This window comes from Phoenix dactylifera, unplaced genomic scaffold (genome assembly GCF_009389715.1).
Source record: "Phoenix dactylifera cultivar Barhee BC4 unplaced genomic scaffold, palm_55x_up_171113_PBpolish2nd_filt_p 002105F, whole genome shotgun sequence".
Classification (NCBI taxonomy): Eukaryota; Viridiplantae; Streptophyta; class Magnoliopsida; order Arecales; family Arecaceae; genus Phoenix; species Phoenix dactylifera.
In genome coordinates, this window is record NW_024069378.1 from 28,134 (window position 1) to 48,659 (window position 20,526).

General features: G+C 36.8%; 2 protein-coding genes and 1 pseudogene across 2 annotated transcripts; all 3 read right to left on the reverse strand.

Annotated features, from left to right (window-relative positions):
• Positions 1–1,538: 1,538 nt before the first annotated feature.
• LOC120109387 (sphinganine C4-monooxygenase 2-like) lies at positions 1,539–2,895 on the reverse strand. Its single transcript, XM_039123150.1, has 2 exons — positions 2,542–2,895; positions 1,539–2,230 (listed from the first exon to the last, which is right to left on the reverse strand). The coding sequence occupies exons 1-2, from the start codon at positions 2,764–2,766 to the stop codon at positions 1,691–1,693; spliced, it is 765 nt and encodes a 254-aa protein (XP_038979078.1). The 5' UTR covers positions 2,767–2,895; the 3' UTR covers positions 1,539–1,690.
• A 2,886-nt stretch (positions 2,896–5,781) lies between these two features.
• LOC120109385 (sphinganine C4-monooxygenase 1-like) lies at positions 5,782–7,014 on the reverse strand. Its single transcript, XM_039123149.1, has 2 exons — positions 6,564–7,014; positions 5,782–6,455 (listed from the first exon to the last, which is right to left on the reverse strand). Exons 1-2 carry the CDS (start codon positions 6,783–6,785, stop codon positions 5,913–5,915), a joined length of 765 nt encoding a protein of 254 aa, XP_038979077.1. The 5' UTR covers positions 6,786–7,014; the 3' UTR covers positions 5,782–5,912.
• A 6,479-nt stretch (positions 7,015–13,493) lies between these two features.
• LOC120109386 lies at positions 13,494–16,951 on the reverse strand (annotated as a pseudogene).
• Between the last annotated feature and the right edge of the window lie 3,575 nt (positions 16,952–20,526).

Sequence of the window (20,526 nt, forward strand, 5' to 3'; positions counted from 1 at the left end):
TTGAAAAAAATAAACTCCATATAAACTCTCAAGTGAGAAGGAAGAGAGAAAAAAAAGAAACACCTTATACTAAATTGGAATTAGATTCATCAAATTTAGTCAACAATTGTCATCGGAATTATTCAACAATTGTCGAACTAAATAGGGGATCTAGGACCCCACAATTAGGATTGGCTAAGGTTCTATTCTTTTTAAAATTATAAACATTAGTGAGGGTGTTTATGAAAAAGGAGGAGAAAACTTTGAACTGAGCGTGAGGTCTAGGATCCTGCAATTAGAAATAGCTAACTTCTAATTTGTTTATATTTGTGAACACTAGCAAGGATGTTTTTACGGAAAGGAGGAGGACAACTTTGAACAAAATACAGAAGTTGGATTCCACAACTAGAATTAGCTAGAGAGTTTGTTAATGATAAGAAGAAACCATCCAAAAACTGTGAGCTTAGGTTCTAGGTCACTCCATCACAAAACCAATCCAATATGGTACTTGATAATTAGCTAAATGAGCCGATCGGAAAGAAGAAAATAATTCCTTTAATCTGTTCAACTCGAATCTCTTAAAAAAATTTATAAAAAAATAAGAAAAATTGGCGAAAGTATGGTCTACATCCTTTATTCTTTCATTAATCCATCATAAACTAAGTTATATAGTCCTATTTATACTAGTGAGGTTTATCCTCACAAAATTCAACCGAAGTCATCATCTAGTTGAAAGATAATACAACTTTTTCGAAATAGATATGGTTAGAGAAAATAATCATAAAAAGTTAAAATTCTATAAAAAATATATCTCAACTTCTACATCAACTTTATCCTCAACCACTCCAACTAATTTTTCTCAGATTGAGAGTTGTACATAGTTAAAATCTTTTCCAAAAAAAAAAAGTGCTTCGACCAGCCTGTTTCAGAACCCAAGCAAAAGCAATGAGATTTAGCCTTGATCGCTTAATGCGCCCCATACTTACAAGGTGGTGCCGCATCATATGGTTCGAAGAATTATAATATTTCAAAATAGAAGAGAATTTCAATGGATCAGTTATGGCTTCTAAAAATTTAACATGGGATTCGACTTTCTGATACGAAAAATTTCATTTCTCAGTCCTATCTAATCCTTTTTTTTTTAATAGTTGAAATAGTTCATATTTATTCTAGTGATCTTCACTCAATCTATTGCCATTAAAATTCCAATTTGATCAAGATTGTTCGCTCTGCTTCGTCCTGTCAGATTCAAGCTTCATTTGACAGCAACTTATGGTGATTGATTCGGTGCATTTTATTGCGCATTCACTGCCTCATCAGCCTTTGAATATTCTTCCAGACTGGTACATCAGTACTACCAATATATCTCTCCTGACCTTTAATGCAGAGCCACACGAGCGACTTGGCATGAAGAAAGGGACACCGGAAGCCTATTTCCAAGCAGGAGAACGTACCATTTTTTAAGTGGAAGCTTAAGCACAAAATATTTCCTTCATTTTCCATAAGTAATAAAATTTTCAGATCTAATCAATATCATGTGAGTTAATTTGGACTTTGGATTACATGAACATTCGCATATTATTACTGAATCATCACAAGATACATAAGGAAAAATCTGAGAGGTGCAAGCAGAGTCTTTTAGTACTATGAACTCCCAAACTCGACGAATGGCAACAGAGGATGCCATGCATGGATCAACGGCTTAAATTAATTAATATTTCACCGGCCGGGCCTCGAAACCCCCTCCCTTGCGCTCCTCAACCACAAAAGGCATGTGGGTGCCCAGAATCTTATCCCAAGCAACGAAGAAGGGCTGCGCAAAGTTGTACTTATTTCCTCTAAGTTGGTGGTGAATGTCATGATAGGCGCAGTTGTTGTTGAAGAACCACTGGAGTGGATTCCATGGAAACCATAATCCACAATGCACGTCGACAGTTTTGATGGTGGCGAAGGAGAAGAAGTAGATGCCGGTGCGGGGAGTCATGCCGGAGAGAAGGAAGGCTAGCGAGCCACCGATGGTGTCGAGAATCAGGCCTTCGAGCGGGTTGTTGTATAGAGCTCCATAGGCGTAGGGGACGATAAGTGCATGGTGGGTGGAGTGGATGTGCTTGTACAAGAACTTGTTGACGTGCATGTATCGATGGCCGAAGTACTGCCATGAGTCCAACACCACCATGGCGATCAAGAACTGCCATGCCATCACGAGGAGCGAAGGTTGCGGCTTCGGAACCCCACTTTCGTCGCTGATGAACTGCATCATTTTATAGAAGATGATGCTGATTAGAGAACTTAGACATCAAATGAAAGTTTCATGCATGAATTGCTGTTGATCCAACTAGTTTGTGCATGAAGGGCTAATATATGTAAAGCTGAATGAACGAACAAAAGTTGCGACGGAGGATGGAAAAAAAAAACAGCTCGTATAAAAGTTGATGATTTAGGCTTGGCTAAATTTCACCTACAGAGCCAAGGAAGTGGTTGGTTGGGCTTTTGGCTAGTAGGACTGTTCGACCAAAATAGGAATAAAAATGGAGGATTCACGAACTACTAAATCTAGAGTACCTTCAGCATGAGGAAGACGACGGCGATCTGAACGGCCTGCTGCAGGAGAACACCCTTAAGCACAGCCCCTTTTGAGGCGAGGTTCTTCTCCTCTTCTGCACCCTTTGGGTGGAGACGGTAGTTCTCCAAGTAGCCCAACAAGCCATATATCCCCGAGAACACCCAATACACAACGATCGGCACGAAGGTGCCCAACACTTCGTCGGAGAGCTCGAAAGCCATCATGGTTTTATCGGAAACAATCCAACGAGATACTCAACCGGATGATGGCTAGCTGTTGGTCTTGAGTTCTAAATAACAGAACTGATCACCAAGTTTGGAGTTTTGATGTTTGGAAACACTGGGAAACCCTTATCACTTTTGTTCTTGCAAGTATTGGAGCCTGGAAGGGAGGCATTTATAGCTGTCGGGCTTCAAATTCAATTCTAGAAAGGCGGCATCGAAGACGGAGGACTTTTCTTTACGCAATGGCATGGAAAACTTGGTTATAGGGACGCTTCAAGTTCTCCCGTGGACTTCTGGATGTGCATGACTATAAAAAACCCATGCAGGTTTACCTAAGAAGGTAATTATACAAGTTGCATGTTGACTGACCTGGTCTAGGTATTGTAAAAAAAAAAACTTATATCTTTTTGACACAGATTAAGGAGAGGAAAACCCTATTTTTGTCCTCATGCGCGAGAAAACAAAGCACGTGCCCTCGTTATTAGATGACCAGGGAAATAGAGGACAGCAATATCCTATATATGCGAGCCAGTCGTCAAAGGGCAGCTTGTTCTTTCTTAGTTCTCTTCTTACGGAGAATCTTCGGACCGCACGTACATTTTCTCGCCTTCTACCGTGCCATTTGGTTCTAAGGGAGGTTTAATTTAGATGTAACCGAAGTATTTGTTTTTCCAAAAGAAAGATAAATTTTATTTTATATTGGACAAAAAGAAAACTTATGGCTGGACTTTTTTTTGTAGCCATTAAGTTCATAAGTAGCCAGTAAATGATTCTTTAATTTTTAATCGTGGCTGTGTTTGTTTTGGGTCCCAACTTCCAATGGATTGGAGAAGTTTGGGAAAGTTTCAAGAAATTTTTTTTCGTGGTTACATGGATCCGGATTACATTAGCTAATATGGATCATAACCCCTTCATAATTAAACTCACACTGAGTTTTTTTCCCCATCCATTTAAAGCGATCAATGTCTTCTCCAAATATACATTACATGTGCTCAATGTTAGTAATAAAAAAAAAGTAGTTTTTGAAAAAAATATAAAATAAGAGTGTACGCTCACCACCCCCTCGATAACCTTGGCAAGTAAATTGATTTCAAGTCATTGGTTTGATCTCCTTTTAGTGTTAGGGCTTGGCCTTTAATAGCTCGTGGTGAGATTTTATATACATTGATGCCTCACTTTGCACACACCTATGTTTATTTTGTGCAATCTCTCTCTTTCTCTCCCTATCTCTCACTTGATGTAGAAGATGGGAGTTCCAATAGCAAGTCACATGGCAATAAATAAGAATCAAGTGTCCATAAATAATCAAGAAACGAAAACTAATCATATTTTGGTTAACAAGCACAATTGTTATCTAAGCCACTCTAATTATTGAGAATTTGGCTTCCAAAGTTCTCTGAAATAGCATTCTCTAATCTACGAAGATAACCAGACTCGATATGGACCACTTTGACAATTATGAGTATTTAGAAGGATCACCAAAATCGATGTAGATCACTTTGACCATTATAAATATCCAAGGAAATCACCAAACCCGATGTAGAATATTTTGTCTACTACGAATATTTGGAAGAATCTCCTAATTTGATGTGGACTACTATGGCCACTATGAATATTTAGAATGATCACCATACTCAATGTACATCACTTTGGCCAGTATCATTATCAAAGAGGATCATCAAACTCAATGTGTAATACTTTGGCTACTATGAACAAAGATGGATAGGATCTGGCGGCGAGATTTGCCAAATCGGAAAGCTAAGTTGCAGGCCAAACTTTCAAAGGTCATAACTTGATCATACAATGCCCGATTGAGATAATTTTTTTAAAAAAAAATGGGTATATTTTTGAGATCTACAACTGTGAGTTGAATTGGGATAAAATTTCACCATTTAGAACCCAAAATGGGCTAGTCAAACTTTTTTTTTTCCGAGTAAGACTTGGATCGAGCATAGCTCTCTATCCGAGAAGAATTAGATAAAGTGACAGAAGATAGAGTTGATATAGAAGTCGAGATCTATCTACTCAAAAATTTTAGCTTTTTTAGAATATTTTTAAATTTTAGCATTATCTAGTATTTCTATTAGTTACATTTATTTTAGGATACCTAATCATATTTGAACTAGGAGCGGAATCTAACTGAAACTGTAAAAGAGGGTATCTCACTAGTATTATAAATAGGGACTAAGTACCACAGTTTAGGAGGACGACAAATGATCAATCAAAGAAAAGGAACTTAAGCTATACTTTTCCAATTCTTCCATCTTCTTCTAGTTTTTTTTTGAGAGATTTGAATTGAGCAGGTTAAAAAAAATCTTACTTCTCCCCAATTGAATCAATCTCCACCTAGATTGTGAAGCTCATGATGTTTGATGCTAGGTAATGATTATCAGCTAAAATATCATGACAACTATTTTTGCAATGTGTTGAATGCTTTCCTAATTTTGCTGGTAATTCTATTCCAATCTATGCAATACTAGCTTGCACTGGTTTTCAAGTTTGATCTATTCCTTTTTGTCCCTTTTTTCTTTTTTTTGGTGTTTCAAAGAAATACTGTGGAGTGCTATATTCAAATTTGACGGCTATTCGATCTAAGATCAAAAAATGCATGGTGTGCGCCTAATCGGCCAAAAGATAGTTTCTTAAAACTTCATTGACAATTTAAAAAGTCTTAACTGTCGTTTCTTAATGTAAAGCTTAAGTCGTCTTCATCGTCCAACCAGTTAAGATAATATTTCTCAAAAAAACAAAACAAAACAATCAACACAACCCGTAACCATATTTCGCTTTCACATTGTCTCACACATCTCAATTTGAACACTCCTTCCGTAAACAGTCCATCAAACATGAAAGAGGCTCCAATGCCATAAACTGCACTTTGGTCAACCTTACTATTATTTCTGTTTCTCCAAAATATATATATATATATATATATATATATATATATATATATATATATATATATATATCTCTATAAGATCATTACATCAAGCTGTTTTCCTGTCAAACAAGCTTTGTTGTATTCATGACTTTTATTTCGCACTAGGAATTATAAGAATATTACAGACTTGGGCCGGGGTACAAATCCTCTTCACGAATAATTAGAGAAAGCACAACCACATTAATTATACCATGGTAAATAGGCCTCAATCCTTTATGATCCTAGCTTCAAGCCCTCCTTCCTTTCTCTTTTCAAGAGAGTAAGGCATGTACGTCCCCAGAATTCTGTCCCAGACAACAAAGAACGGCTGCGAGAAGTTATACTTGTTTCCATAGAGCTGGTGGTGGATGTCGTGGTAGGCACTGTTGTTGTCGAAGAACATGTTGAGAGGATTCCCAGGGAGCCACAGACCGCAGTGGTCATTTATGCTCTTGATGGTGGCAAAAGAGAAGAAGAAAATACTCGTCCGGGGTGTCATCCCAGAGATGAGGAAGGAGAGGGCGCCCCCGGTGGTATCAAGAAGAAGGCCTTCCAGTGGGTGGTTGTAAAGGGCTCCATAGGAGTAAGGGACGATTAACCGGTGGTGCTTCGAGTGGATGTGCTTGTACAAGAACTTGTTCATGTGCATGTATCGGTGCATGAAGTACTGCCATGTGTCGACGACAAACATCGCAACCAAGAATTGCATTGCTATCACGAAGAGAGAAGGTTGAGACTCTGCGGCGGCTTCGCTGCCACTATCGATCACCTGCATTAATTTCATGATAATTATATTAGTGGTAAATCAATACTATTAACTGAGTTTAATCCAAGAGATAATGGAAGATGTAGTAATTTGTTATAAGGAGGGGTTTACAGTGAACAAGATGAGGGAGATGGCAACTTGGAATGCTTGCTGGACGAGAACACCTTTGACAACAGTCCATTTGGAGACGATATTCTTGGTGTCTTCTTCACCCTTTGGGTGCAACCGGTACTCCTCCAGGGAACTAAACAACACACAGACTCCAGAGTATATCCAATAAACTACGATCGGGATAAAAGTGCTCAACAACTCATCTGATACTCCAAAAGCCATGGTATAAGTACTAGGTTGGGAACAGATTACTTCTAATTATAACTATCTGGACGGGGTTTGAGGCTTCAATTCTACAGAGACAAAAGGAGAGCACCAAGGTTACCAACCAAAGCCCAGACTGCTGCCAAAAGGAGAGAGAAAAGTTTCCTCTCTTTCTGTTGTGCTTGGGTTTTGGGAGAACTGCCCCCTCTTGTACTTCTACAAAGCAATGGATTGGAGCTATTTATACTTGGGCGAGGGGTGTCTTGGTTGAGTTCAAGTCCACCAAGCCGGCTAGCATGGCCTCATATGGTCTATCTGAAAGATCTAGTCAAAGTAAGATTTTATTATTTGATCCCTTGTGGTCGTCTCTGTGAAGTTCTTTGGTGGTTTTTCTCGGTCTATTAAGTTCGTCCACGTTTTCCAATTTAATAAGAGGAGTTACTTTTCTTCGATCGGTTTCTAATTTTCCATACGCCGTGACTTGGACCACGGCGCCAGTGGAAGCCGTTTAAGGACGGGCCCACGTCAGTCGTTGAGCGTGATGCGAGGAAGACTTTACGCAGGGAAATACTTTAGGTTGCTTCATACTGGCTTCGCAATTAGTAAATATCCAAAGTAATATTCCTCCCATGTATATCAATATCATTCTTTTTTTTGTTGGATCAAATAGATGGCTTATATATATATATATCCATCTAGTATGAATACATCCATTGATTCTCTCTTGAGTTACACCAATATCCTTAGGTTGTCTCATTTGTGCCATCCTCTAAAATTATTGTAATGGCTTCGAGGATCGTTATATATAGCCTATGTGCGACGTGGATGACAATTATTAGTTTAGCTACTATTAAACATTATTTAATATTTTTTGTATTTATTCAATCAAAACAACAATTTCTATACAGTCTAAGTAAGAAAAGAAAAAAAACAAGATCAATGAACAGGGCTGTTAGTTGACTGTTATAGTCCAAAATTTCATTATATGAGCGATGAGCAATAATAGCTAGCGATTATAACGGCTGAGTGGGCCCTCGTGTTCTCCTCACTCTCTCCAGACCTTTTATAAATTAAGAAGTTCATTAAAGACAAATGATTTAAAATAATTAGATTGTAAGAGAAATTAATATATAAACTGTAAATCAAATTATCTTGTAGGCTATTTTAAATAATCTTTTCAAACAACTATTAAAAAAATTAAAAAAAAGAAAAATTAAGCCATAGTGGAACACATAACTCATGGTGGAAGCTAGCATTCAGAAAGATTTGCTTTATGTCACATAACTCATGGTGGAAGCTTTTATTCAGATGCTGAATTTGACAATTGAAGCTAGCATACAGAAAGCATCTAATAAGGTGTCTCAAGCATGACTCTAACAGAGCAACTACTTCCACCATAAGTCTGAAGTGGAGTTAGTCTGTTAATATCCAAAAAATATCGACTTTGAATTAGAAATGCTATGAAAGCATCTACCTCATTCCAATGCATTCCTATAATCCTAACCCACAGCTTAAAAATCTATAAACAAGAGCTTGTGACGAGGAACCATGACAATTTTATAAGAGCTATTAATTACTACCAAGCATTGTGACTTTACAATTGACAGGATATACAAGTGTAAAATCAATAACTGAGTTTTCCTTTGATCTTTTCTGGGATGTTCTATTCTTTTGCTGATATTTATGGAGATGACCTGTAACAAACTAAATAGAAAACATGGAATTGAAAAGCAAATTTTGCTTATATGATCAGAGATTTTAAGGCCTCAAATTTTCTATGTTTTTAAACAAAAAAATGAAAGGTTCTTTCTCCTCACTCGTAGAAAATTTGGTTTGCTTTATAATATATAATTGGCACAAACAAGAAGTGGCTATCTTGGTTAGTGGACATTGCTCTAGTTGACACAGCATATACCTTAAAAAAGTATTAATTGTTGTTGTGGGAGGACCTAATCAAATGAAGACTGTGCCCAACAATGCATCCATAACAAACCCCAGTTAATAATACAAATGAAAGTATAGATGCAAAACAGAATACACCTCCATGTGCCCATTTAGAGCCATTTTGTGTATCTAAAAAAAGCTAACAAAAGATGCCAAAATTCAAGTACAGCTTCCCCCCATCCACTTCTAGGAGAATCAAACCTAAGAATATAAACTTCGCCAAGCATATATGAGAATCTAAATTCCTTAAGCAAAAAGCAACCTAAGTTGAGGAGATATGCATCTTGAAAACAAGCCCAAAGAGTCTAAGAACTCCATAGGCGACCGCCATAGCCAACCATCCTCCAACCATGTGCCAGAACAAAGCTCGCTTAGGGTTACTAAGCTCAATTCGACGCCTCAATTGAGGAAGGAGAGAAGATGGAAATCGAAAAAGGGGAAGAACATAATACCTCTAGAGCTCTCCCGGTCGGCGCTGCAGAGGAGGGAGGAGGAGAAGAGGTTGCGGACGCGCGGTCGCTCGGCGCTGGAGAGGAGGGAGGAGGAGAGCGGGCCGGGCAAGCGTTAAAAACAAGAAGAAAACAAAGAGGAGGAGGAGGCTTACCTTAGACGAGGGCGAGGTCGACGGCGGCGGGGGAAGTGGAATCTTCGATCACCGATCGGAGCTCGAGATGGAGGTGAGATCAGTTTGATGTCAGCGCGCAGCTACGGCATCGACCGAGAGAGGATAAGGAGAGGAGCCGGGCGAGCGGTTTGAAAGGATTTTATGTTTTTTTTAACGACGCTTTAAAGCGTCGTCGTTTCTAGAGCTTTACCGACGCTAGGTGGAAACGTCGACAAAGGTTGGCGCTGAGCCAAACTTTTCAACGCTTTCCCTCTAGCATCGGAAAAACATAGTCGGAAAAACTCACATTTGCTGTAGTGTAACTATCCATAGGTATTTCACCAAAAATAAAAGAAAAGAAAATTTAATTCCATTGGAGTAAACGTTTTGTAGGGGGGTTTGCTGTTTGGGATCAAGATATTAACAGTGGTGTTATTTCATTATGCTGGACCCTTATCAAAATCATTTGTAAGCATTAAAACAGTTAGATTGATCATTATCTGCCTTAAGCTGCATGTTTTTAGAGTACTTACTATTAAAATATTGACCACTATAACGATTTTGGCAATGTCAAATAATGGTTAATGGTATAACAATAGTGATAATTTTATTCGGATCACTACTCATTATTGGAGATATGCCAGGTCCATTTATGTATGAGGTAGGTTGGGATCTACAGAGCCTCTCAAATTTAAATATCATACAAGCATGGTGGAATAGATGATAGGAGGGAGGAGATGAGAAACATAATACAAGCCTCTCTAATTTGTTACCATATATGAATGTTGACCATAAGAACACCCTTTTTTTGGGCCAGAAATTCTCAAGTGTTTGAGAGTGAATGGGTCTCTTTTTGTTGGTTGGTAGTGTATGTTTAATGACTGGGCTCATAGGCCATTCGGGCCTAAATGAATTGAAGGCCCAATTAAGTGCGACGGTGGTGGGAAGATGGTGGGGTTAGTGGATATACTAAAGGGCATATTTGGTTGGAGGAGAGTTGGAATCTGAAATAAGAATGGAAATAAGTGGACTCTCATTCCAGTTGTTTAGTTTGAGGCATTCCAATTTTAGGAGGACATGAAATATCCTAATCCCCCAAAACCTAATTCCTACTCTCTCCTGCTATTCAAATTCAATTTCGATTTCGATTCCAATTCCTGATCATTGAATTAAACATGCTAAGAGATATGGCTATTTTGATTCTATTCCAATCTATTCCAATTCCAAATCTAATTTGGCCCAATTAAGTGCGACGGTGGTAGGAAGATGGTGGGGTTAGTGGATATACTAAAGGCATGTCTGGTTAGAGAAGAGTTGGACTCTGGAATAGAAATGGGAAATAAGTGACTCCCATTTCAGTTGTTTAGTTGAGCCATTCTAAGTTTAGGAAGAACATGAACTGTCCCAATCCTCCAAACCTAATTCCTATTTCTCCTAGTATTCCAAATTCAATTTCGATTCCGATTCTAATTATGATCACTAATTAAACATGCTAAAAGATATGGCTATTTTGATTCCATTCCAATCTATTCTAATTTCAATTCTGATTTGGTCGCGGTCACAAATGCACTCTAAACCGTAAAGCTAGTAAATGTGCTTAAATAACTAGAACATAAAAGCCTGACTTAAAAAATGAAAACTACCTTTCAGAAACATGGGAATTAAACATTTTCTCCCCGCTAACCCACTGAGTCTCTCTCTGTTGACTATGATCTAAATCATTCCATCACCAAATTAATCATTTCATGTATTTAATATTAAATTGTTTCAAAGGTTAACCAATCGCCAGGTCTAAGCCAACGTCCAACATGAACTGGTTGGGAGCGTGTGCCCTCAGCATATTTGTAATTTATTTATTAACTTGAAGTGAAAAGCCATGGAACAATCTTTTCACGGCATAATCAATGTAATGCTAACGTGGCAAGGGTGTAAAATTAAAAAAAATATATATGTTGAAATTCCATGAAAAAAATATACTGAAAAAAAATAAAGGGTTAGCAACAATATAGGTTTAGCAACATCACATCATCTTTCATTGATGGAGGTTTTATGATTAATAAATCTCAAACCCTTATATCCTCTTTAATTATTATACTATTTAATTGGAAGGACATCCTTTTATCCAAATTTAACTCTAGAACCTTTGAGATCGGGTTTGAATCGAAGAAGGACTGTTCTACAATTGCAACGTGTCCTGTAAGAAGGGTTAGACAAGTTGCAAAGAAGAAGTACCTGCAAAGTTCCTCCAATCTCCTTATTCAAAATTCTCACCATCAACTATTTCCGAGCTGTCCTTGATGTCTTTTTGTCTTACCAAGATCTCTCCCACTGAGCTTATCGGTTCAAAGATAGCTGCTTTTGGAATTCTACAGTAAAATCCATTAAAAATTTTGAAAGGAAGCTTCCTTATACACACATAATTTTGATGAGAATCTAGCTTCAACATGTGCTACCTCTCCATATTCTTGTATTTCCAAGTCAATGTCCATCCTAACAAACCAGTGATCCATCATTGAAAGTCAGAAGTTTGTTTATGAATCATTATCAGAAGAGCATATCAATCAGATGATCGTTTTTAGCCCGTCTACAACGGTCTGCACCCGGCAGTGGCGATGCCGACTAAATGGGCTGACGCATATGCCAGGTTTTTTTTTATAGTGCTAGTATTAAAAAATCTTGGCAAATATGGTGCATGGCACTTCATAACAGCACTCATAAGAATCCCATCATTGCCATGATCAATCATTCATTGTACTATTCCACTGAAAAATGTTAAGTGGTCCTACTGATATGCATGGTTCACATGTTTGATTTGCTGCTAAAATGATACATTATGATTCAAGGGATTTCTTGGATTGCACTAGCATGAGAAAGTTGAAAAAAAGAAAGAAAAAAGAAGAAAGAAAGAGAGAGAGGGAGCTTTGTAATTTGGGTTTGAACCTGACAGGTGCCATGTGTAGTTTATGACTCTATATATTTTTTTTTATAGAAATATTCCTCCATATATTTGAAGATATGTGTTTGTGTGCATGCACACATGTAAAAAGCCATACAGAGACATAAAAAAGAGTGAAAAGAAGTATTTTAAGCTGGACAAAGGTGCACCTAATAAGAAAAGGATTTTTTTATTTTTTATTATATTATTATTTTGGGTGGTTTTGGGGGTGGTTGGGTTTGCAATACAAGTTTGAGCTCTTGCCATCTCAAATATAGCAGATTTTGCAATTTGACAAGCCACCACCAATCATTAGGAATATATCAGAAATATTAGAGATGATACAAAGAAAGGGTAAGTAAAACAGAGGAAACAACAGGAGAGCTACAGGGCACTGAAAGCAGTCTGCCCATACCACCCTGCCTATGGAGCTTTCATTCACAGCAGCAACAGTCATTAAAGCAAAATATCAAGCACAAGAGAAGCAGGAAAGGGATAACAAAGTCATGAAAGATTGCGGTTCCAACACAAGGAAAAGGGTGGAGACTCCCAGTTAAACCTATTGCCACCATAATTTTCAATATGTTTGCATCCAACCTACTAACCACTCTTTGATGAGGCCCTTAGCCTTTAAGCTCTCCAATTTACTAAACTGCATACTGTCTATGGCTGTCAAGCTGAATCACTTATCAATCATCTTAGATGATTAAGTTAAGAGTTGAGGCATCATGATTATATTCTGCCCTGCTTGAATTATGCTCATCTTTGTATTATCTTTTCAATAATCCTCTTAGCATTGTGGGATAAAAGAGTCCTCCATGTTATAGGTTATTTTCTTCTTAGTTCTTGCAAACATAGTTTACCTGCTGCCGGATCTTATGGATATAATACTGGCTTTCATCAACATAAACCAATGTCCTTTCCTGTTAGCATGGTTTCTTTCACAAATATAAGGGAAATTTGTGACATATTGACATTATAAATCTCAGATTTTGTTACTTATTGAACTCTGAATGGGATGCATCATCAGCAAAAGACTAAACGGGCCAAAATATAATAATAATAAGTAAATGATACAAAGTCTTATTTAGGAGTAATTCAATAATTTTGTACAAACATGGAGACTACATTAATGGACACTATCCTCTGGCTTTCACTTCAAACTATGAACAAAAGGTGAGGTATATAATCTATGCTTAATTTCTCCAAAAAGATTCTATGATTAACTATTGGAGAATGAAGCAGCTAGGTGATGAGGCTTTCATTTAAAAAATGCGGCGTGATAGACAACTTAGAGATGATAGCAGCGAAATCTTAATCCTTTTTGATTGGCCGCGCCTCAAATCCCCCTTCTTTTTCTCCACAAGAGAGTAAGGCAAGTGGGTTCCAAGAATTTTGTCCCATATAACAAAGAAGGGCTGGGAGAAGTTGTATTTGTTGCCATAGAGCTGGTGGTGGATGTCATGATAAGCGCTGTTGTTATTAAAGAACACATGGAACAGGTTCCCTGGAAGCCATAACCCACAGTGGTCATCCACAGTCTTGATGGTGGCAAAAGAGAAGAAGGAGATGGCAGTCCGGGGTGTCATGCCAGAGACAAGGAAAGACAGGGCGCCACCAATTGTATCTAGTATCAGACCCTCAAGGGGGTGGTTGTAGAGAGCTCCAAAGGCATAGGGGACAACGAGACTGTGGTGCTTGGAATGGATGTGCTTGTATAAGAACTTGTTCAAGTGCATGTATCTGTGCATGAAATACTGCCATGTATCCATAACCACCATTGCGATGATGAACTGCACCACTATCACAAAGGGGAGAAGGCTGTGGCGGTGTGACCCCACTGTCATCGCTTACGACCTGCATATAATGAAACAAACTCAGTTGAATATGTTATGTTTTACATCCGAAATTTGGTAGGTTTAGATGAAATACTTAGTTCTTGAAAAAAAGTTACAGACAATGATCCACTTATAGAGAAAAGAGACAAGAAAGTACGAGGGATCGATGAATTATTGGGCCATCAAAGAGCTTTAGTTTCTCATCTCATTGGAACACTTCTATTGAATATCAGGCTACAAGAGAAAAATATAATACAGTATTACCAATTCCCTATGAAAATGAAATACAAATAACAAAATAGAAAGTTTTTTGACAAAAAAGAAATTTTATAAAAAAAGCAGCCCTAAGGTGAGTTCACTATCTGTTTTCAAAAGGTTAAGATGACCCTAACTAGATGGGAAAAGGGTAATGTTTATGGATATATGCTCCTAGAAGTGCCATAGCACTAATTTCTGCTGTTGGCTCCTGGGAACATTAGTTCAGATGGACGACTGTCTAATGATGATTTCCTCTCTTAGAATTCAAAAAAAAATGTTTATTTTTTATGTAGACGGTCATTGATGCATGTAATCAGAAAAAGTCCTGAAAGACTGGTGTGCAAAATTCTACATTAGGATTTATTATGTTAGAGGCAAAACAAATATATTCCTAATAGAGAGAGGGAAAAACGTCTCTTAAACTCGACAGCTGTAGGATTAAGAGTCCAAACTGCACATTGGCTGTGAAGGGAAATATCCGAGAAGTGAAGCCTCTCAGGAGTGGAGCGGTTGAGTACTTGCACTTATAATAGTAGAGATAAAGTTATGTTATTACAAGCAACCAAAGCATATGCATAGTAATAAAGGATCTTTGGTGAATTGATTCATGAGGAAATCCAAATGCATAATTTGTTGTCACACAAAGCTTCAGCCATTAACACAAACAACATAAACTACGAATCGATCATAATATGATTAAAGGCTAATGAGTTTTCAGTTGTTTGTTTGTCACTCATAATGCATTGGGAAATTAATTTATAGGCAAATGAAATCAGAGTACGCTACAGGGTTGTGATTGGGAGGCTCATCTTTTTCCTCTCTGATTGGAAAGATCAGAGATGAAGAAAATATCAAATAAAACCCAATATAAGTAGATCCATCTGAGCCAAGCATTATTTCCAACACTGAAAGGACATGCAATTCTCAGAGGACGTCAGCTAGTATACTTCTTGCATTCATATTTATATTTTATCCTACTATCTGAATGTAAAAGAAAGTGATATTGGTTTCTCATACCATGAACAGAAGCAGGGAGACAGCAATCTTGAAATGTCTGCTGGAACTAGTACCCCCTTGACACTGTTCCTTAGAGACAATGTTCTTCACATCCTCCTCGCCCTTTGGATGTAACCGGTAATTCCTCCAAACCACCCAGCAGCATATATATTCCCGAGTAAATCCAGTAGACAGCGACCGCACGAAAGGTTCCCAGCAACTCATCCGACACGGCAAAAGCCATGGCGTATCTTGTAAACAATTGAAATGCTGAGAACTGCAGGTCAGGCTTGGCTGGTGCACGCCTTTAACTTCTGAAGAAAAGAAAACCTGAGAGCACAATCTTAAGTAACAGAAAAGAGAAGGCATATGGAGAAAGAAACAAATTTGAACTGCAAGTTTGCCAGGAACTGATCAGGCAAAGACAATCACTAGGAAAATAGGGATCTCAGAATTCCACTTCATTATTACGAAGGAAAAAGAAAAACTCAAGTTATGCATCCATTAGTTGTTAAAGTTTTAATCACTTAATGATTCGATCATTTTTAAGCTTAAAACATTCTGCAATAGGACAGCCATAATTTCAAACTGAAGTTACATGTGAGCCGCCGTTGTACCAAAAAAAAAAAGATGAAGGAAGAAAAAAAAAAGAGCTTAACCCAGAAAATATCCAAGAAATAATCTGCTGATAGAGAACTTGGAAAGCCAAAACACCAGTTAAAACAGATATTACTAAAATCTATATCATTAAAGGCACCCAAAAGAACCACTTTTTCACTTCAAAGCAACACGAAGAGTTCAATCTGAGAAGCAGGAATCTCTACAGACCTAGCTGAGACTACATCTGTCTGATTCTACTCATTCCTTTTCATAAATTCTGGTTTCTGGAGGCTCAAATTGCAAAATTCTAGGACATGATCCAAACTGGAATAATTTCCTAGAAGAAACAGAAATATAAGGTAGAAGTGATTTCTGATACTCCAGTAATTCATAAAAACCAGACGAATAAAGACCCAACTAATGAAACAAAAGAAGCAAATACAAACCATAATTTAATAAATGCTGGGGGTCCGGGGGAGTATTTCACTTCCTCCTTTCCCCCCTCAAAAAAATAGAAGAAAAAGAAACAAAAGAAGGAAAATAGAACTACCTCTGAAAGAAACAAAAAGAAAAAAAAATAACACTTTTTTAAAAAATATGCAACAATATATTGCATCGGTTATTTGAATATCAGCAAAGCTCCAATCTAAGAAGCAAAAGAAATTAAACAGGAAAGAAGAAAGAAATCCAACAGAAACAGAGGACTCCTAGACTTATTTTTTCTAGAGGAAATAGAAAAAGAATCCATCTACAGGATTTAAACAGTTTCAATACACTAACCTCTCTCGAAGAAATTTATCCAGAAAAGAAGCCAAATATTGGACGATGAAGGGGCTTCTTCCTTATACTACTTCTCCGCCGTTGGCTTTGGATGTCGCCAGGACTCGCGGAGGGTCGTCTTCTTATTGGGGAGGGATGGAGAGGGGACCGAGTCGCTGAAGTCGGCCGGTTGCTGAGAAGAATAAGAAGCCTCGTTGACGATTCCGGCGGCCATTTACCTCTACTTTTCCTTTTTCCTTATTTTTTATTTTTTTATTGCCTGATATTTTTCGACGGCCTCGGCCGGCCACCCTTTTTTTTTTTTTTCCTTGAAGCAGATGTCTTGAATACGAATACATCCAAAAAAACTTTAAAAAATAATAAATTTCAAAATACATCAAATAATTCCATCTCTCTTAGCCATCAAATTTTTTTAGAATAATTAGGCACATACGAAACTATCCCACATTGACCTCATGGTATTGGTGAATGCTAATAAACTGTTGCAATTTTTTTAAAAAAATATAATAAAAAAAATATTTTATAGTATTCGATTTTTTTAACAATATCCTTCGTGATTGGCATCGTAAAGCCGTCATCAATGGGTTTAGAAGTCTCGCGTGCGACTCCAATTTTATTTTATTTTTTTCCGCATAATCCCAAATTGGGTTATTGCATATTGTGTTTAGAAATAAAGGCTTCGGGTTTGGATTATGTTCTAAATAATAATCCTATTGCACGCTTGCACTATCAAAATTACTCGTTTGATATTGGTTATGCATTTAGTGGCTCGGACCTGCGACCTGTTAGGTTAATTTTCTCGGACCTGCAACTTTTGATGTTAAGGTTGCAATGAGTTCGACATCTGTTCAATCATATATAGCTACAATTTCTAATCTCTTGGATTCTGCGCAATGCTTTGTTTCTAAAGATTCTATGCAAATCATGTAGAAAGGCTGGCTATTTTTTTCTGAACTCCAGGTTCCTTTTTGATCTTTCCTCGTCCCTTCTTTCTGACCCTTCTCTTCCGCTACCTCTATTCGGAGTCTTCTCTCTTCTATAATTTTGTTTCTATACCTTAATGAATGTGTGGTGGTTTCAATCATTCTCTCTCTCAAAAGAAAAGATCTTACTTTCTTAATATTACTTTAGTTCAAATTCCTATTGCTGTCTCCTTTCTCTTTTAACTTTATTATTTTTTTATGAATTTTTTATATGAGTACCAATTCCTTTAGTCATTAATTTATAAATGCAACTATTTCATCAATTTTATTTTTTGTATTATCTAAATATTTTACTGTATAACTTTATTCTATAGATCTTCATTTTTCTAATTTGAAGACATCATTTCTAATTTGGAAATCCTAGATGTTGCTTCTCTTTCCTTCATTTCTTTGCTTCATGAGTAAGCATGGAGATATCCTATTTCAAGGTTTGACAAAACAACCTTTACAATAAGGTCAACTTATTAATAAAATAACAAAAATTATTTGATGTCACTGTTCATCTTATTGAAATAATAGTATTACTTCAAATCTCTAGCACAAGTAATAGTTATAATTATTTTTGAGGGTGCCAACTTATGGGCTTGGTAAAATCACTAGCTCTTCGATATTAGCGGCTTTTGTTTAAGCCTACACCCATGTAGGATTTGGCTAAACTTTCTCTTAACCTAGTTATAAAAAATAATTTTATTTTGACTTTATATTCAAATACCTTGGCCAAGGGGAGAGAAAAAAATGGTAGCGACTTGAGTTGGGCATTAATATAGGTTTAGCAACAATCGCATCATCTTTCATTGAATGAGGTTTTATGATTATATATCAAAACCTTATATCCTCTCTAATTATTGTACTCTTTAATTGGAAGGACATCCTCTTATCCAAATCTAACCCTACCCTATATCCTCTCTAATTATTGTACTCTTTAATTGGAAGGACATACTCTTGTTCAAATTTAACCCTACCCTATATCCTCTCTAATTATTGTACTCTTTAATTAGAAGGACATCCTCTTATTCAAATTTAACCCTAGATCCTTTTGAGATCAGGTTTGAATCGTAGAAGGTCTGTTCTACAATTGCAACATATCCTATACGAAGGGTTAGACAAGTTGCAAAGAGGAAGTACCCTGCAAGGTTCCTCCAATCTCCTTGTTCATGGACCTCCACAATCTCACCGAGGCCACACGGTTGGGACACAAGATTCAAAAATCTCACCATCAACTATTCCCGAGCTGTCCTTAGTGTCTTTTTGTCTTACCAAGCTCTCTCCCACTGAGCTAATAATTATCTGTTCAAAGATAGGTGCTTTTGGAATTCTAGAGTAAAATCCATTAAAAATTTTCCAAGGAAGCTTCCTTGTACACAGATTATTTTGATGAGAACCTAGCTTCAACATGTGGTACTTCTCCATATTCTTGTATTTCCAAGTCAATGTCCATCCTAACAAACCCGTGACATCATTGAAATTTAGAAGTTTATTTATGAGTCATTGTCAGAAGAGCATATCAATCAGATGATTTGTTTTTAGCCGGTGTCTATAACGGCCTTCACCCGGCAGTGGGCATGCCGGCCCAATAGGCTGACTCGGGTGCCAGATTTTTTTATAGTGCTAGAATGGGGTCGTCAGCCAACTTCTATTGAAAAGTATAAAAGATCTTGGCCCTGACTTGGTCCATTTGCATCTATAATTTTTGTAGCTTTCTTTAGATTATAGGTCCACATGGACAAGCTGGAGAGAAACGTCGAGTTCTTAATCCAACCAAGAGAAAGCTTTAATATACAAGTCTGAATCCAATTCAACTTACAAGTAAAAAGTCATTAGATTTTGAACTCATTTGTCCGCATCAAATCATCTACCTCCCACTAAGCCTCACATGCGATACTCGATATCATGATGCCTATCAAATATTTCCAGTCTCAATTTAAAAAATTAAAAAAAATCAAATAATTTGAAAGAATAGAATGACTTTATCGGTCTAAGCCCCATTTGTCAGAGGTTTTGGTAGCTAGAAAGCATTTTGTACCAAAAGTACTTTTAGATTAAATAGGAGTATTTGGTAAAAAAATCGGAAAGCTAAAACAGCTTTTCTGGAGAAGCTCCAAAATAAAATTTCTTCGAAAAATTTTTAGCATGCGTTGAAAAGCTATTTTGATTTATAATATATATAATAATAACTATAATATTTTATATCTTTATTATTGTATTAAACTATAAATAATATTATATTACGTTATACCATAATACATTGATATAATACAATATTAAATATATAAAATATTATAATTATTAATGTAAATTAATTTTCATAATATAACAAATTTTCTAGCTAGGTGATAAAATTGGTTAAATAATTATTAAAGGACATTTTGTATAATTGTTATATTTTATTACGAATATTTTGGTTAAAAAAATAGCTTTCCAACTGAGCCTAAAAGTGCTTTTTCGAAAAACTCCAAATGAAGCTTCTCCCATAAAGCTATTTTTAGCTTCCTGAAAAAGTTAAAATAACTTTTCGAAATTTTTACCAAACACTCCTATTTTACCTAAAAGTGCTTTTAAAGAACCAGAAAGTACTTTTTGGTCTTCCAAAAACTCTCCCAAATAGGAAACTTTCAAAAATAAAAATAAGAAACAATGACATTACCAAAGGCCTCAAGTTTTGGTCATCAGGAATGGTTGTTAGGTGGCTCTACAAACAGGAGTTAGAAAGCAATTCCCGCAGTCTATAATGTATGACTTGAAAAGCCCGTCTTCTTTAAAATAAAACAAAATAAAATAAATAAAAAAAGCCTCTCGTGCTGTGGCCAGTCAAGGGTCCCGA